General features: G+C 43.6%; 1 protein-coding gene and 1 pseudogene across 2 annotated transcripts in view; one reads left to right on the top strand and one right to left on the bottom strand.

Annotated features, from left to right (window-relative positions):
- Nucleotides 1–18,948, top strand: part of PACC1 (proton activated chloride channel 1) — a 38,053-nt gene that overhangs the window by 2,136 nt on the left and 16,969 nt on the right. For both annotated transcript variants that reach the window (XM_059412628.1, XM_059412627.1), the window contains exon 2: nucleotides 2,091–2,187. In XM_059412628.1, coding sequence (XP_059268611.1) covers nucleotides 2,091–2,187 — 97 coding nt within the window. The remainder of the gene's footprint in view (nucleotides 1–2,090; nucleotides 2,188–18,948) is intronic.
- LOC132026072 (small ribosomal subunit protein eS27-like) lies at nucleotides 12,262–12,517 on the bottom strand (annotated as a pseudogene).

Genomic DNA, 18,948 nt, shown 5'->3' with positions numbered 1-18,948 from the left:
GCAGTTATCTTGCTTTTAGGGGCAAGGCCAAAGGTAGAGTCACTTTCCTTTTGGGGGCACCCCAAGATGGAAGACATCGAAAGGACCCTTCCCCTTCTTCAGTGGCTCATTTTGAAGTCCCCGTCTCTTGCTCTGTTCAGAAGGAGGCCTCCCAGAGAGTGGCCTGCGCTAGTCCTGCCTGGATTGTTCTGACAGCAGACCTACCTCTGAGTGAAACTGCTTTGCTGAAGGGGGATTTGGCTTTGGGGATGAGCCAGGCACGGAGTGGACTCATTAGGGCTGCAGGTGGTCAAGAAGGGAACTGGGTTGGGCTGAACCTGGGTAAGGCCTGGAACACAGAACTCTGGGCCTTCTCAGAACTAACATCCTTCTTTCTCTTTGGCCAGCCAAGAGTCTTGGGACGTCTTGCTCTGTGCTCCCACGACCCGTATCTCATAGTGTTTCTCCAGCCTCCTACTCCTCTCCCACGTGTTGATTTTCCTGTGAGCTTGGAGGTCTTCAAACTGAAGGTTTTATCTGATTCTAAGGGGCAGGAGTGGATGCATAGAAAGGATGATAGAGGCACTTGGCTGGCTCAGTGGGTAGATCATTTGACTCTTGATACTGGGGTTGTAAGTTCAAGTTGCATGTTGGGTGTAGAGGCTACTTAAAACTACAGTTAAAAAAGAGAGAGATTGAAGACCAGTAGATACATGAGAGTTTTATTTTAACCCAAGTCTCCTGGAGATTAATTTTTAGTGAAAATGTTTTGAGACCTTAAGTGCTGACACTGTGAACCTAAGAAAATACTTAGGAAAGCTATCCCCTTCCCCTCCCTCCTAATTCAGTGATAAGTCCTCTAAATTCTGGTCTTTTTTTTTTTTTTTTTAAGATTTTATTTATTTATTTGACAGAGAGAGATTACAAGTAGGCAGAGAGGCAGGCAGAAAGAGAGAGGAAGCAGGCTCCCTGCTGAGCAGAGAGCCCGATGTGGGACTCGATCCCAGGACCCTGAGATCATGACCTGAGCCGAAGGCAGCGGCTTAACCCACTGAGCCACCCAGGTGCCCCTAAATTCTGGTCTTGATCTCTCTTGCCCTCTTCCTCCTCATTGCTACCAGAATTGTTGGTTATCATTGTATCCTTTTGCCCCGTATCCCTCTCAGTGGCACTTCCTCCATTTCCCAGATGAGAACACTATGAGGGGAGATTGAAGTTACCAGCTACCAGGATCTGTTTCTGGGATGGGCTGCCCTCTCCATTTCGTTCTGCCATTTGCAGTTGGCGTGCGTAGACGCGAGCCAGAGTCCTGGAGAGTTCCGTCACCACTTTCACTGTTTCCTCCTGCCTCTTAGCAGACTCTTAGCTGCCTTTCCTCCTCCTTCTCTGGGAAGCCGTTAAGTTTATAGGCTTTGGAACTAGACCAACTTAGATTTGACTTTTGGTTCTGTGGCCATGGAAAGTGTTGTGGCTGAATTACGCCCCTCCAAAAAGATGTGTGGAGAATGTGAACCCCTAGTACCTCAGAAAATGACCTTATTTGGAAATAAGGTCATTGCAGATGTAATTAGTTAAGAGGAGGTCATCCTGAAGTAGGGTGGGCCCTTATCCAATATGGCGTCTTTATAAGAAGATGACTGTGTGGAGACACAGAGACACACAGAGACTCCATGTGGAGATGAAGGTGGAGATTGGAGATGAGATGCCTTACAGGCCAAGAACACCGAAGCTTGCCCACCATTACCAGAAGCTAGGAGAGCGTCATGGAAAAGATTCTTCTTCACAGCCCTCAGAAGGAATCAGCCCTGCCAACACCTTGATTTTAGATTTCTAGTTTCCAGAACTCTGAGGGACTCAGCTTCTGTTCTTTTGAGCCACGCGGTCTTCGGTGCTTTGTTAGAGCAGCCCCGGGAAACCGACACACAGGAAGTTCCATGACTTTCCTGGGCCTTGGTGTCCTCATCTGTAGAACTGGTATAGCACACCCTACATCATGTGGTACTGTGTGTGTGTGTGTGTGACCATCAAGAGGGACTTTCTGCTTTCTTATTCTAGTCCTAAGTAGCAGGGCTGGTGCGGCTGACCGATTTGCCCTCTTTGTTCCCCTCCAGCTGAGTGAGGAGTTGGATCAGGTGGTTGAGAACTCAGAGCGGACGGACGGGCAGGAAAAGGAGACAGACGGAGTCCAAGGTCCAGGAGTCTTACCAGGTAAGTGGGTTCAGCGCTGGGGCGGAAGAACTGGAAAGTGGTGCTCTGCCGTTGCCGCAGCCAGAGGCCCCAGCCCGGGCGCCTTGCCAGCTGGGTACCTGCGGAAGAGGAGGAGCCCCCCCTGCCCCGTGCCCCGGTGTCAGGTCTCCAGTATTGCCCCAGTTCGAAAGCTATCCATATTTAACCAGCCTGGGGACGGAGAATGTGTCCAGGCCAGTGTCTGTTCTTTTCTGTGCTCTGGTGTGAGCCACTTCGTGAGGCCAGGCCGTTGGATACAGTGATCTCTGCTCTTCTGTTTGTTTTTCCCTAGGAGGCTGTTAGCAGTGGAGCCTCTTAATATCCGAGTCACTTCCCAGGGCCCTCTAGGAGAATATAGGCCTCACTGCCTGAACATCAGGTCTCCCCACGATTGTCACCCAGCCGGGCAAGCAGGGTCCCATTTGTCAGGCCGCATCCTGGGGAGTCTTACGGACTCCCTCCTGGATACACTCTGCTCCCTTATGTGACGTCCTGGGTAACACTTGACTTCCCAGGCTGCTTGCTCCCTCCAGCCGCCTTCGCAGTCTCCTTCTAGCTCTTGGGTGTTACATGTTGGTCAAGGCCCCCATGTCGCTGTGGAGGGCAGGCTCACCTGGGCCACCCTTCCTGCTTCCATCCCTGCTTTGCTCGTACACGGGGCCGCGTTCACTCCTAGCCCAGAGCGTACTAGCCCAGAGCTCCGGACTTGTATATCCAGATGCCCCCTGGTAGCTCTGCTTGAGTGTCCCAAAGGTACCCTAAACCCCAAACTGACCTCATGGTCTCCCCCCCCCCCCCGCCCCCAGCGTGGCCCTTTTCTGGCATTTCCTGTTTCGGGGAATGGAACCCGCCGCCCATCCAGCTGAATCAGAGTCATTTTCTTCCCCTTCCTTCCTTCCTTCCCCTTTTCCTCTGCTGCTCAGCCACGCTCGCCTTCTTTTACTTAGGCCTCCCTCCCTTCCACTCTCCGGCGTTTTCGTGGTTTTAGTCCTCCGCCTGGAAGGGTCTTCGGTCTGTCATCTAGTTAATGCTAATCATTCTTCAGCTCTCAGCGCGCCCACTGTTCTCTACAAAGCCTTTCCGACCTCCTGGCTGGATCGCTTCCCCACTCCAACCCTGTCCCTTGCGGTCTGCACACCTCTCTGTCGGAGCCATCCCTGATGGGACGGGGGATTCGTTTGCCGGGCATTTGATGGACGTCGGTGCTGCCGGCGCGTAGGCTCCGTGAAGGCAGACACCGGTCTGTTTCCCTCACCACCTTGGCCCTGGCCATGCAAGAAACCTTGGTTGAATAAATGAACGAGTGAATGGAGCCTCCGCCTAACTCCCAGCTTCTTGGGTGGATTAGAGGAGGTGGGCTTCTGCTCCTCGTGATGCTTGCATTTATGGGGGAGAGGGCTGAGATGGGTTCTTCTGTGCTGGTGCTTAATCCCCACAAGACTAGAAGGGAGGAGACCGGAGGAGGAGCTCTTTCCTGGCTGCTTTCTTGGAGCCAAGCTCTGTCCTACCCGTTGCCCCACTGAACTCTCATAGGTTTCACCTCCAGGGAGGTAGTCAACCTGATTTTCTTTTTTTTTTTTTTTTTTTAAGATTTTATTTATTTATTTGACAGAGAGAGATCACAAGTAGGCAGAGAGAGAGAGGAGGAAGCAGGCTCCCCGCCGAGCAGAGAGCCCGATGCGGGACTCGATCCCAGGACCCCGAGATCATGACCCGAGCCGAAGGCAGCGGCTTAACCCACTGAGCCACCCAGGCGCCCCTCAACCTGATTTTCATGGTTGAAGACCCGAGGCCCAGGGGAGTTCAGGAAAGTATGGGAAGATCCCTGGGCTGATAAACAGACTGAATCCAGCTCTGTCTGACCTCAGACTCTTCCTACTACACCAGTGCCTTTTAAGAAGTATTTTAAGCATCTTTTATTAAAGCCTCTTGCGTAAAAGGTAGTAGCATGTCTGCCCCCACTCTGGCTTTCGGCACTACCTCTGAAGCCCTCAAGCCCCAGGGAGAGAATGGCACATCCCTATTTATCTGCATTAGCTCTGGATATTAGTTTCTGTTGTCTCTATAACGAATTACCACAAAGTTAGTGGCTTAAAGCAACACAGATTTATTATCTTACAACTCTGGAGGGCAGAAGTCCAAAATGGGTCTCACTGGGCTAAAATTAAGGTTTCAGCAGGACTGCGTTCTTTTCTGGAAGCTGTAAGGGAACATCCATTTCAGTGCCTTTTCGAGCTTCTAGGGGCTGCTCACATTTCTTGGCTCATGGCCCTTTTTCCATCTTCAAAGCCTCCCGTGGCCGGTTGAGTCTTTCTCCTATCATTTCTCGTATCGTCTGACGCTGACTTCTGCCACCTCTTCCCCGTTTAAGAGCCCTGTGGTGGTGTTGGGCTCCCCCAGATAACCGAGGAAAATCTCCTCGTCTTAAAGTCAGGTGAGTGGCAGCTTTAAGCCCACCTGCTGCCTCAGTTTCTCTTTGCCATGTCACTTGAGCTGTTGATAGTGCCAAGAATGAGGCCTTGGACTCCTTCTGCCTGCTGCACACCCTGCTTTCTGCCCTCGGGCCCCCAGTCAGAAGAGGATGCATGGAGATGGCCGGATGAAGAGGAGACAGGCCAGCATGGAAAGATGAAGAGTTCTTTTGTGTTTCCTCTTAGAGATAAGTGCCCTCCAGACTGGGAAGTGTTCGTGGTGACCTTTGGCCTTGGCTTCTCTTTTGCCTCTGATTCCTGGGGCCTTAAATCCTGAGGTCAGCCTGAGCAGGAAGGCGGACCTCAAGCAGAGTAAATTTTGGGTAGTTCCAGGGCCTGGCAAGAGCCTCCCGTACTTTTGGCGGACCCTTCTGGGTGCATCTCCTTTGTAGACCGTAGAAGATCCAGACTCAGAAGTCTCAGTAGTGAGTTGGCCTGAGCTTGATGAACTTGATGACCTGATAGACAATTCTCAGAGCTCATTTCCAGCCTTTGAGCCCTTGAACAATAGTTCAACTAATGGTAATGAGGACAGTAGCCACCATTTATTTCCTGGGTGCCTTCACGTACTAGGCCTTCATAGGGCTTTGTGTCTGTGGTTACATAGAGCCATCACGGCCACTCTGCGAGGGAGCTGGTTAGTCTGGAGGTATGGAGAGGTTAAGTAATATTCTCAGAGCTTCTGAGTGGCAGGGCTGAGATTTGAACCCAGGGCTGCCTCCCGGGGTGTCCTGACTCTGGCTCAGTTTCTAGATGAGCTGCTTTTCTGCTCCCAGATTCTCCCCTTCCTCCCCCCGAGTCACTCTTGCACTCCGTCACCTGTTACTCCATGTGCTAAAACTACAAAGGCGAACGAGGCAAGGTCCACTTCAGGGACTCAGGACATGTAGAGAGAGAAGGCAGGTTCCCCACAGAAGCACTTCTCCGTCCCTGTATAGAGCCTGCTCTGAACAACCTAATGAGGGCCTTTTCTCCCTGTTAGGTGCTTTCCTGGCACTTGGTATTTTTTCCTTGTAGAATTTGAATTTAGCACAGTCGAAAAGAAATACTTATTGAATATAATTTTTTTTTTCTTTTTAAGATTTATTTATTTTAGAAAGAGTGAGTGAGCACAAGCCAGGGGCAGGGCAGAGGGAGAGGGAGAGCGAGACCCCTCAAGCAGACTCCTTGCTAAGCGCAGAGCCAGATGCAGGGCCTGATCTCACGACCCTGAGATCACGACCTGAGCCAAAGTCAAGAGTCAGACTCTTAATGGACTAAGCCACCCAGGCACCCCTTGACCATAATTCTTTAACGAGTTGTTAAACCCCTTGGACTTGCCCCTGGGAGTGCTTCTGTGAGGCACTCCCAGAACTTGGTCTTTCCCTCCTTCATTGCACCTCTGACGCTTACTTCGCAGAGCACCCGGTCCCTTGTGGGGGCTCAGTATTTGTATTTGTACTTCAGGATTGGGGGATGTGGAGGTTTGGAACAGGAAGGTATGTCCTCTGAGCAATAGGGATGAATGATTGAGGGTCAAGGAAATAGTAGGGACAGAAATGGGGCTTCAGAAATGAACAAAAGGGGGCTTCCTTAGTGAAGGAAGTGGGATTAATGGGAGGAAGGGCGCTTGCCCTGCGCAGTCCTAGCACACGAAAGCACCCAATGGCGGGTGGCTGCTGTCCTCCTTAGGTGGGAAAGAAGGGGCTGGCGAGGGAGGAGGAGGGGTGGCACCCGCAACCATGGAGAGCGCGGGATAAAAACAGGGTGCGTTGGAAACTGGGTGGCGGGGTGCGTTTGGAGTGGTGGGTTGGCGAGAGAACTAGAAGCAGATGAGGCTGAAGGACAGATTGAGTGCGATTCGGGAGGGCTTTGTGTGGCAGGGTTTAGCCTTTACGGAGTGGGGCGTATTTAATGGGATTGGAGCAGACCGGTAAGCGGGGCCACTGCGCTGGGTCAAAGGCTGGTGTGGCGGGCTGCCGCGAGGAGCGCGAGAAGGGAGACTCCGAAGACTGAGGCTGGGTGAGTGGGCGGATGTAGACCTATTTCAGTCTGGAGGGGTGAGTACCTCGAAGAGAAGGTGCTCTTGTGCTGCAGACACACGAAGCCCCAGTGGGTGCCGTGTGTCTGGGCTGAGCTGAGCAATGGCACAGTGAAGGTAGGAGCCTTGAAGAAAGCTTGGGACCATGTGTAGAGGGAGCTGCGGAGACTGGGCCTTGAGGAATGGCCACGTCTGGGGACCAGCAGAGGAGGGGGAGCTGGAGCCTGATGGAGGGCCTCGCGGTGGGAGCCACAGGACAGGCGGCCAGGACTGGGATGCTGAGGCTGCTGGCACTGCACAGCACAGGTTCAGGCTAAGCACCAGACGTTCAGGATTATATTCCCAGTTTTACGCCTCCGAGATAAGTAATTCCAATCCGTAGTCTGAGAGCCTCAATCTGTTTCCTCTCCATCAGGGGAATCCCAACCACTTATTCTCTCCAAAGGGAGAAATGAGAGCAGACATGTTAACTGAATAAGCAGTTTATTATATCACAGTTGAAATAAAATTGAGGAAGACACTTGGCTAGTTAGTCATTATAGTCAGTTCTCCATGGTAACAACTGTATATTAATAGAATTGACAAAGATCAGCAGCCAAAGGAAAAAATATATTGGATCTCCTCAAAATGAAAAACTTAAGTGCATTAAAAGACACTACCCAGAAAGTGAAAAGACAGCCTGCAGGATGAGAGAACTTTTCAAATCACATGTCTGATGAGGGGCCTGTATTTAGACTATAGAAAGAAATTTATGATCCAATAATAAAAGGACAACCCAAATAAAAAATGGGCAGAGAATCGGAATAATGTTTTTCCAACACAGAGGACTGATGAACACATGAAAAGACACTCAGTGTCAGCCGTCGTCAGGGAAATGCAGATCTACACTACAGGGAGAGGTGTTTGGCTGTGTAACCTTCAGGCCTGTGAGGATGGCTACAGACAGATGGACAAGTTTCAGTGGAGAAGTAGGGAAATTAGGACCCCCAGAGATTGTTGGTGGAAATGTAAAATGGTGAAGATTTTTTTAATGGTAAGATGTATTGGTGTCTTGTTTGGGAATTGGAGTGCCATGGCATGTACTGTGGGGAAAACAGTCTGGCAGTTCCTGAAAGTTCAAATACAGAGTCACCATGTGGCCCTGCAATTCGACTTCTAGGTACATATCCGGGGGAAGTGAGAACTCATGTCTGCACATAAACTCGCACACGAATGCTCCTAGCAACACTACTCATAATAGCCCCAAAATGGAAGCAACCCAAAGGTCCTTCAAGTGATGAATGGTTAAATAAAATGGTATATTCACACAATGGAATATTATTTGGCAATAAAAAGGAATGAAGAACCAATATGTGCTATGTCATGGATAAATTTTGAAGATCTACGTTAGGTGAGAGAAGTCAGACACAAAATTGAGTGATTCCATTGGACTCTCCAGAATAGGCAAGTCCACAGAGACAGGAAGCAGGTTATTGGTCTCGAGGGACGAGGAGGAATGGAGGAGTGACTCCTAATGGGTATGGAGATTCTGTTCGGGTAATGAAAACATTCTGCTAATTACATAGTGGTGATGATTGCACACCTTGAGAGTACACTAAACACTAAATATATTCACTTTAAAGAGGTAATTTTGTGGCATGTAAACCATATCTCAGAAACCCCACCAAAACAGCAAACCTACCACATCACTAAAAAGGGGTGGGGGGAGGAGACCACTCATTCCTTCTTTGCATTCAGAATGCATCTTGGCCCCATGCTGTTTGCAAGGTTGAGTTTTGCAGGATTACGGTGGGCAACCAGTTCCCCCTTCCTGGGAATAAAAGTCCCACTGTGTTTTCAGAAGTTGAGTTACTCACCACATATCTTCTTATATTTTGGGGCAAGTCTGGGTTTTGGAAGCAATACTGTCATGGGTTTTGTAAAACTCCTAGATTACCTTTCCCAAGAAAGTTTTTTTTTTTTTTTTTTAAAGATTTTTATTTATTTATTTGACAGAGAGAGATCACAAGTAGGCAGAGAGGCAGGCAAGGAGAGAGGAGGAAGCAGGTTCCCTGCTGAGCAGAGAACCTGATGTGGGACTCGATCCCCGGACCCTGAGATCATGACCTGAGCTGAAGGCAGCGGCTTAACCCACTGAGCCACACAGGCGCCCCCCCAAGAAAGTTTCATGCATTATTTTTGACTGTCTATTGTCATGAGTTTGCATTCATATAAAAGATGTATACTTTTGGGGCGCCTGGGTGGCTCAGTGGGTTAAGCCTCTGCCTTTGGCTCAGGTCATGATCTCAGGGTCCTGGGATCGAGCCCCGCATCAGGCTCTCTGCTCAGCAGGGAGCCTGCTTCCCCGCACCCCTGCCTGCCTCTCTGCCTGTTTGTGATCTCTCTCTCTGTCAAATAAATAAAATCTTAAAAAAAAAAAAAATAGATGTATACTTTTAAAACCCCTTCATCCAGCTTGCCCCAGGAAAACCAATGTTTGGTTTTTCCAAGCGCAGAATGCATAGGATATTTTGACAAATGCCCAGCACTTTTTTTTTTTTTTAAACTGGTAAGACAGAATGGTGTCTTATTGCAGAATTGGAGTGCCACAGTGTGTGTGGATGATAAATAGTTTCACAGTTTTTATTTAGCTTCATGCCGATTCGTGGATCAAGAAAAGGCCAGGAGAGGAGCTCACGTTGGCTTCTTTGAAACAGAGGAGCCTCTTGGACAGTATTCCCACAAGAGTGATTTGTCCAAATAGCTCTACCAAAGAAATCCAAGTGATGCAAATTGTCATGTGATCTTTTTGTGTCTTAAGTTCATTTTTTTAATGATTTTCAAAAAGTTGTGTGTGGGGGGGATTCACCTCTTTCCCTAACCAAAGGCATCATGAAAGTGCAACATTTCAAATCATGTTTATGTGGCTTCTCATAGGGTGAATCGCTGCCCGCAGATGCCAGTTACTGTTCCTCTTGATTTGTGGCTTAACCAGGAGGAAATGTCTCGAGCTTCTACTTGTCAAGAGGCACGGGACCTCGGGGCTCTCATTCTCTGCCAGTTATAGACGCTGGGACCCGGATCACTGCATAGAGGGTGGGTTTGGACCACGTGGCCCTTTAGGTCCCTGCCAACTCTTAAAAAGTCTATTCAGATGTTAAACTTAGAGTTCGTTCAGTTTTGTCTTGGGATTTTTTTCAAACCTCGTTCGGATGTCGAAAGCTGGTCCCTGTTGCTACTACAGTTCACAGGCCCTGGTGCAAGGAAATGTTCTTTATAATGTTTTGAAGTGAACCTGTGGGAGGCACTGGGCTGGCTTAGCGGAAGAGCATGCAACTCCTGATCCTCAGGGTCATGCGTTCAAGTGCGGTGTCGGGTGTGGCGGTTACTTAAAAAAAAAATCTGAAAAGTGAACATGTGGTCCCCTATGGGCCACGAGAGGTGGGGGTGCTTTCCAGGCAGAAGAGCTGTGGATGTCTGTGTGTACACAGACCACTACACTTTGGGTCTTGTGACCCTGCAGCCCAGCTACGCGAGGCTGATCAGGAATCAGTGCCTGAGCTAAGGGAAGCCACCTCTAGGCGGGGGATGAAGGACAACAGAATCCCGTGATGTGGGTGACAGTTTCCCTTATCCCGGATACTCTCTGGGAGGGGGACTTTGCTGGTACAGTGGAGCGCAGTCCTAGAGAAGCATGGAGAGCGAGCAGGTGGCAGAGCCACCAGGAAGCAGAAACTGACACTGTCCCTAATAACAATAAGCAGTAAAAGTCGAATCAGAGACACAGATTGAAAAAGAGTCTTGCTGTAATTCCTCTTGGAGAACTAGAGCTGCCACCTTTCATGGTGGCTCCCGCTCAGTGCCCAGGGGCTTCCTTCGGGCTTCCTGGTTCCTCACTTCTCTTTGTGGCTGTCAACATCCATTGTCTCCCGTACCCTGTTCTTTACTGTCTGAAGGAACCTCATAGACACTTCTGGGAATGTACACTTCCATGTAGTTAGACTTCCATGTAATGTAGAAACTTTCTGAAATATTTGGTCATGAATAGCAAGGGACTCCATTTGCTTTAGAGTTTCAGGGACCTGGGGTGCATGGCTCTTCTCTTGCAGGTGGAAGGTAGCTAGCTAGCCCTGCAAGACTTCGTTCCTCTGCCATTGGGGTCATCCAGCCATCTAACAGGCATGGAAACATTACATGCCTGCTACATAAAAGATACTGTCTTCTGCCTCTCCATTTTGTTTTTGGCATTTCCTCCCTTTAATTTATCATTACTAAGAAATGGTAGGGCTTTGGTGTTCATTTTTGCTATCTTTATCAGTGAAGGTTTTATTTTTTAAGGAGTAGAGGGCACATTCCATTTCTCTGGTAACATGAATGGAATAAGCGGGCACTCTGTAAAGCACTTTGCAACGTTCTCCTTCGTTTTAGACTTCCTATAAAATTGAAATGATTATTTTCTTTTCACATGAAGAAGGTGAGGCACAGGAGACCTAAGTAAGTTGTCCTGGGTCTTGGGGTCATCAGGAGCAGAGCTGGAGCCTAAATCTCTGACACTAAAGCTTGTGCTTGTGACCCCTCGGCTGGATGTCTGGACTTGCAGTTTAGAAAATAAATGAATAATGAACTCCAAATTATTTCTTCATCAGAGTCCTTCTGGTGCTTTGGGCACAGTGCTGGTGACCTCCACAGAGCCTTTGCTGATCACTGCCCTTCTCCCCACACCTGTACTTCACATTAAGCAAAGGAAATCTCACAGTTTATATCCTCTTGTCCTTCTGAGTTCTGTGGCACTTTTAGCACAGATTGTGAGTCGTCCTCTCCTGGCATCTCCCTGAAGCCCCTAGTACAGAGTCTTGCACATAGATTTGGTGTTTGATTCATGTTTGTAGCAGAATAGAATGAAGGACTTTTCTCTAACCTAAGACCCTTTGATAGTTCTGTGCTGATGGTGGTGGTGGCTTTTTTTTTTTTTTTTTTTTAAGATTTTATTTCTTTGTCAGAGAAAGAGCGCAAGTAGGGGGAGTGGTGGTAGAGGGAGAAGCAGGCTCCCCACTGATCAGGGGTCCCAACTTGGGGCTTGATTTCAGGACCCTGTGATCATGACCTGAGCCAAAGGTAGACACTTAACTGACTAAGCCACCCAGGTGCCCCTGTGGTTTTGTGCTTTTAAATAAAAGAAAATGAAATAATTATAAGCAAATACTCTTATATCTTTGGATTTAAAGTCCATTTTTTATAGGGACCATATTGTTAGGTGCTGTTTCTAATCCAGGCTGAAAGTCACTGCCTTTTAATTGGAATATTTAGTCCATTTATGTTTTTTAAGTTGAAGTATAGTTTACCTATAGACCAATACATTAGTTCCAGATTACAACATGGTGATTCAAGAATTGTATGTAGTACACAGTACTCACCACAATAAATTGCCATTCGTCACCACACAAAATCAGTATAAAATTATTGACATACTCTCTATGCTGTACTTTTCATCCCCAGAACTAACTTTGAAACTGGAAGTTTGTACTTTTTTTTTTTTAAATTTAAAATATGTATATGGTTTTCCACTCATTTTGATTCAGGTTGCTTTTAGTGCTGCTTCTGTCAGAAGGAGCATCCTTCTGGAAGCTTTGCTTTTCTTCCTTATCAGTTGGCACAGGACAGCCAACGCACGAAACTGCTGTGTTTGTGCATGGTTACAGATGGCAGTGATTTTATGGCATCCAGGGCATTTCCCATCAGTGAAGTAGGAATTAGAGCTCTGCACCAGGCGCTGCTGCTTATGCTTCCTTTTCTCTTCCTCCAGGGAGGCATAGAGGAGGTCCTCTGCAAGGGGCATATTCTTGTGGGAAGCTTGTTGCCAGGAAGGCTTGAAGTTTGAACCTCTTAGTTCCTTTTTTGTTCTGTTTTGTCTTTTTAGTTCTCTTTTACCTATCACCCCTCACCCTTCTCTCCTCTGAAAACCTCCACCTTGTTCTCTGTATTTGTGAGTCTGTTTCTGTTTGTTTTGTTTTTTAGATTCTGCATATAAGTGAAATTTGTCTTTTTCTATCTGACTTAATTTCACTTAGCATAATAGGGTCCATCTATGTTGTTGTGAATGGCAAGATTTCATTCTTTTTTTTATGACTAATAGTCCACATCTTCTTTATCCATTCCTCTATTGTTGGATACTTGGGTTGTTTTTGTATCTTGACTATTGTAAATAGTGCTGCAATAGACATCAGAGTGCACCTATCTTTCTGAATTAGTGTTTTTGTTTTCTTTGTGTAAATACCCAGTAGTGGAATGGTAGTTCCATTTTTCATTTTTTGAGGACCCGCCATACTGTTTTCCGTAGTGACTGCATCAGCTTACTTTTCCACCAACAGTACATGAGAGTTCCTTTTTCTCCACGTCCTTGCCAACAGTTATTTCTTGTCTCGTTGCTACTAGCCATCTTATTGTGGTTTTGATTTGCATTTCCCTGATGATTAGTGATGTTGAGCATCTTTTCATGTGCCTGTGGCCATCTGGGTGTATTCTTTGGAAAATTGTTTTTCAGATCTTCTGCCATTTTTTAAATCTGATTTTTGGGGGTGATAAATGAGTTGAATGCATTCTTTATATATTTTGAATATTAATCCTTTGTCGGATATATCATTTGCAAATGATACATCATTTAGTAGGTTGCCTTTTCATTTTGTTGATGGTTTCCTTTGCTGTGTGAATGCTTTTTAGTTTGATGTAGTCCCAATAGTTTGCTTTTGCTTTTGTTTCCCTTGCATAAGGAGACCAGTCCAGAAAAATGTTTGCTAAGGCCAGTGTCCAAGAGATTACTGACAGTGTTCTCCTTTAGGAGTTTTATAGTTTCTGGTCTTACATTTAGGTCTTTATTTCATTTTGAGTGTACTTTTGTGTACAATGTAAGTTGTGTGGTAAAAGAAAGTGGTCCAGTTTTATTTTTTGTACATCGAAGTCCAGTTTTCTCAACAGCATTTGTTGAAGAGACTGTCTTTTCCCCATTATATATTCTTCCCTCCTTTGTTGTAGATTAATTGACCATATGTAAACATGGGTTCATTTCTGGGCTACCTACTCTGTTCTGTTGACATGTTGTCTGTTTTCTGCCAGTGCCTTACTATTTTGATTACTATAGTTTTATAGTATAGCTTGGAATCTGGGATTTTGATACTTCTAGTTTTGTTCTTTCTCAAGATTGCTTTGGCTATTCACAGTCTTTCTTGGTTCCATACAGATTTTAGTATTATCTGTTCTAGCTCTATGAAAAATACTATTGGTATTTTAAGAGGGATTCATTGGATCTGTAGATTGCTTTGGGCAATATGGACATCTTAACAATATTCATTCTTCCAATCCATGAGTGTGATATCTTTTCATTTTTTGGTGTTACCTTCAATTTCTTTCAACAGTGTCTTAGAGTTTTCAGAGTACTTGACTTTCACTTCCTTGGTTAAATTTATTGCTGGGTATTTTATTCTTTTTGATGCAATCATAAATTGGATTGTTTTCTTAATTTCACTTTCTGCTACTTTCTGTATAGTGTATAGAAATGCAATATAGGTTTCTGTATGTTAACTTTGTATCATACAAATTTACTGAATTCATTTATTAATGGTTTTTAGTGGTGTCTTTAGGGTTTCCATATATAGTATCATGTTATCTGCAAAAAGTGACAGTTTCACTTCTTCCTTTCTAATTTGTATGGTTTTTAGTTCTTGTCTGATTGCTGCAGCTAGGACTTCTATTTCTGTGTTGAATAAAAATGGCAAGAATGTTCATCTTGTGTTGTTTCTGATCTTAGAGGAAAAGCTTTTAGTTTTTCATTCTTGAGTATGATGTTAGTTGTGGGTTTGTCATATATAGTCTTTATTATGTTGAGGTATATTCCCTCTGACCCTTTGTTGAGACTTTTTTTTTTTTTTATCATGAATGGTTGTTGAATTTTGTCAAATGCTTTTGCTGTGTCTACTGGGATGATCATATGGTTTTTAGCTTTCATTTTGTTAATGTGGTGTATCCCATTGATTTCTTTGCAGATATTGAAACATCCTTGCATAAATTCCTCTAGAATAAATTCCACTTGATCTTGGTCAATGAACTATTTAATGTACTGTTGAATTTGATTTGCTAATATTTTGTTGAGTATTTTTGTATCAATGTTCATCAAGAATATTGGCCTGTCAGTTTCTTTTTTTTTTTTTTTTGGTAGTGTCTTTTGTTTTTGTGTCAGGGTAATCTGAAGAGAAATCTGTTCAGATTTTTTATTTCTTCCTAATTCAGTTTTAGAAGATTGTGTATTTCTAGGAATTTATTTCTTCTAGGTCGTCCAATTTGTTGGTGTATAATTTTTTGTAGTAGTCTTTTATAATCCTTTTTATTTCTATATTAGTTTTAATTACTCTTTCATTTCGATTTTATTCTTTTAGTTCTCACTCTTTTTTTCTTGATAAGTCTGGCTACAGTTTTGTCAACTTTGTTTATCCTTTAAAGAACCAGCTCTTGGTTTCATGATTCCTTTCTATTTTTATTTTATTTTTTTTAGTTTCTATTTTATTTATATCTTCTCTGCTCTTTATTATTTCCTTCCTTTTATTAACTTTGGGCTTCATTTGTTCCTCCTTTTCTAGTTTATTTAGGTGTAGGTTAGATTGAGATTTTTCTTGTTTCTTGAGGTAGACCTGTATTACTATAAATTTCTCTCTTAAAACTGCCTTTGCTACATCCCAAAGATTTTGAACTGTTGTATTTCCATTTTCATTTGTTTCCAGGCATTTTTTTTTTAATATTCCTTTGATTTCTTCATTCACTGATTTGTTATTTAGTAGCATGTTGTTTAGCCTACATGTGTTTCTGCTTTTTTCTAGTTTTTGTTTTTTCTTTTTCCTTGTAATCAATCTCTAGTTTCATACAGTTTGTGGTCAGAAAAGATATTTGATTTGATTCCAGTCTTCTTAAATTTATTGAGACTTATTTTATGACTGAATGTGATCCTTTCTAGGTAATGTTCTGTGTGTGCTTGAAAAGAATGTGTATTCTGTTGATTTCAGATGGGATGTTCTATATATATATGTTAAGTCTATCTGGTCTAATGTGTTGTTTGAAGACACTGTTTTCTTATTGATTTTCTGCCTAGATGATCTATCCATTGGTGTAAGTGGGGTGTTAAGATGCCATACTATCACTATATTATCATCAATTTCTTTTTTTTTTTTTTTAAGATTTTATTTATTTATTTGACAGAGAGAGATTACAAGTAGGCAGAGAGGCAGGCAGAGAGAGAGAGGAGGAAGCAGGCTCCCTGCTGAGCAGAGAGCCCAATGTGGGACTCGATCCCAGTACCCTGAGATCATGACCTGAGCCGAAATCAGCGGCTTAACCCACTGAGCCACCCAGGCATCCCTATTATCATCAATTTCTTTTTGTTTGTTAGTATTTGCTTCATGCATTTAGGTACTCCAGTGCTGAGCATAGATATTTACAATTTTTATATCTTCTTGTTGGATTACTTTATCATTATGTAATGCCCTTCTTTGTCTCTTGCCACAGTCTCTGTTTTAAAGTTCTGATTTTTGTCTGATATAAATATTGGTACTCCAGTTTGGGGAGCTTTTTTGGTTTTTGTTTTTGTTCTGTTCTTTCATTTGCACAGTAAATGTTTTTACCATCCATTCACTTTCAGTCTATGTGTCTTTAGGTCTCAGATGAGTCTATTGTAGGCAGCATTTAGATGGGTCTTGTTTCTTTATCCATTCAGTCTTTTGATTGGAGAATTTAGACTGCTTACATTTAAAGTTTTGATAGCCATGTACTTACTGCCATCTTGTTTATTGTTTTCTGGTTGTTGTAGTTTTTTTCTGTTCCTTCTTCTCTTGCTTTCTTGTGATTGATGACTTTCTCTGGTGTTATGTTTGCATTCCTTTCTCTTTATTTTTTGTGTTTTTATTTCAGATTTTTCGTTTATGGTAACTATGAGGTTCATATATAATATTCTAAGTATATAGCAACCTATATTAAGTTGATGATTGTTTAAGTTCGAACATATTCTAAAAGCACTAAGTTTTTACTCCCCCTGTTTTTATGTATATAATATCATAGTTTACATCTTTCTAGTTTGTGGCTTTCTTCACTAATGTTTTAGATATAATTGATTTTACTACTTTTGTCTTTTAATCTTTATACTAGCTTTCTAGGTGGTTGATCTACTATCTTTACTATATATTTAATTTCACCCATGACATTTTTTCCTTTCATAGTCTTCTGATTATGTTCTGTTCTGCTTAAAGAAGTCCTTTTAATGGCCAGGTTAGTGGTGACGAACTTTAAATTTTGTCTGGGAAACTCTCTCTCCTGCAATTCTGAATTATAACCTTGCTCAGTAGAGTTTTCTTGATAGCAGGTTTTTTCTTTCAGCACTTTGAATATATCATGGCACTGCAATGTTTCTGCTGAAAAATCAGCTGGTAGCCTAATGGGATTTCCCTCATTAGTAATTTTTTGCTTTTTTCTTGCTGCTTTTAAGATTCTCTCTTTGGGGCACCTGAGTGGCTCAGCGGGTTATGTGTCTGCCTTTAGCTTGGGTCATGATCCTGGGGTCCTGGGATTGAGTCTTGCTTTTCCCTCTCCCTCACCTTCCTGCTTTTGCTCTATCTCTATCAAATAAGTAAATAAAATCTTTCAAAAAAGTAAGATTCTCTCTTGATCTTTTTTTTTTTTTAAGGTTTTATTTATTTGACAGACAGAGATCTCAAGTGGGCAGAGAGGCAAGTGGGGGGTGGGGTGGGGAAGCAGGCTCCCAGCTTAGCAGAGAGCCCAGTGTTCTCGATCCCAGGACCCTGAGATCATGACCTGAGCTGAAGGCAGAGGCTTAACCCACTGAGACACCCAGGTGCCCCTCTCTTTATCTTTAATCCTTGACATTTTAATTACTACATCTTTTGTGGACTTCATTGAATTCATCTTATTTAGGACTCTCTGGATATCTCTTTATCCAGGTTAGATAACTTTTCAGCTATTATTTCTTCAAATAAGTTTTCTGCCCCTTTTCTCTGTCTTCTTCTGGGACCTCCATAATGCAAATGTTAGTACACTTGAAGTTTTCTCAGAGGTCCTGTAACCTATCCTCAATTTTTTTTTCACTTAAGATTTTTAATATTTTCAGGGGTGCCTGGGTGGCTCAGGGGGTTAAAGCCTCTGCCTTCGGCTCAGGTCATGATCCCAGGGTCCTGGGATCGAGCCCCACATTGGGCTCTCTGCTCAGCAGGGAGCCTGCTTCCTCCCCTCTCTCTCTGCCTGCCTCTCTGCCTACTTGTGATCTCTGTCAAATAAATAAATAAAGTCTTTAAAAAAATAAAAAATTAAAAAAAATTTTTAAAAGATTTTTAATATTTTCAAAATTAAGATTTTTAATAATATGACAGCTATATCTTACTTTTTAAATTTAAATCAATTGATTAATATATAGTATATTGTTAATTTCAGAGGTAGAGTTTAGTGATTCATCAGTTTTACATAATATCCAGTGCTCATTACATCACATGCCCTCCTTAATGTCCATCACCCAGTTACTCCATCTTCTCAGTCCCTTCACCTCCAGCAACCCTCAGTTTGTTTCCTATGATTAAGAGTCCCATAGTTTTTCTCCCTTTCTGATTTTGTCTTTTTTTATTTGACCTTCCCTTTCCCAGTGATCCTGTTATGTTTCTTAAATTCCACCTAAGTGTGAGATCATGTGATAATTGTCTTTCTCTGATTTCTTTTAGCATAATACCCTCTTGTTCCATCCATGTCATTCCAAATGTCAAGATTTCATTTTTTGATGGCTGAGTAGTATTCCATTGTATACGTGTGTGTGTGTGTGTGTGTGTGTGTGTGTGTGTACACACCACATCTTTGTCCATTCATCTGTTGATAATCCGTCTTCAATTTTTAAAATTAAAAAAAAATTTTTTTTCTTTTTGCTATTCAGTGGGTACTTTCCATTATCCTTTCTTCTGGATTGCTGATCCCTTCTGCATCTGCTAAAATGCTGTTGATGTCCTCTCCTGTATTTTTCATCTCAGTTACTGTATTCTTCAACTCTGGTTGTTTTTTTTTTTTGTTTGTTTGGTTGGTTTTTTTTGGTTGGTTGTTTTTTACATTTTCTGTCTCTGTTGAATTTCTCACTCAGCTCATCCACTCCTCTCTATGTCTTATGATCATCTTTATGACTGTTACTAGGTATTTTGCTTATCTCTGTTTTGATTAGTTATTTTTCTGAAGATTCGTCTTGTTCTT

The sequence above is a fragment of the Mustela nigripes genome, chromosome 10 (assembly GCF_022355385.1).
Source record: "Mustela nigripes isolate SB6536 chromosome 10, MUSNIG.SB6536, whole genome shotgun sequence".
Classification (NCBI taxonomy): Eukaryota; Metazoa; Chordata; class Mammalia; order Carnivora; family Mustelidae; genus Mustela; species Mustela nigripes.
This window is presented reverse-complemented; position numbering and strand designations above follow the sequence as displayed.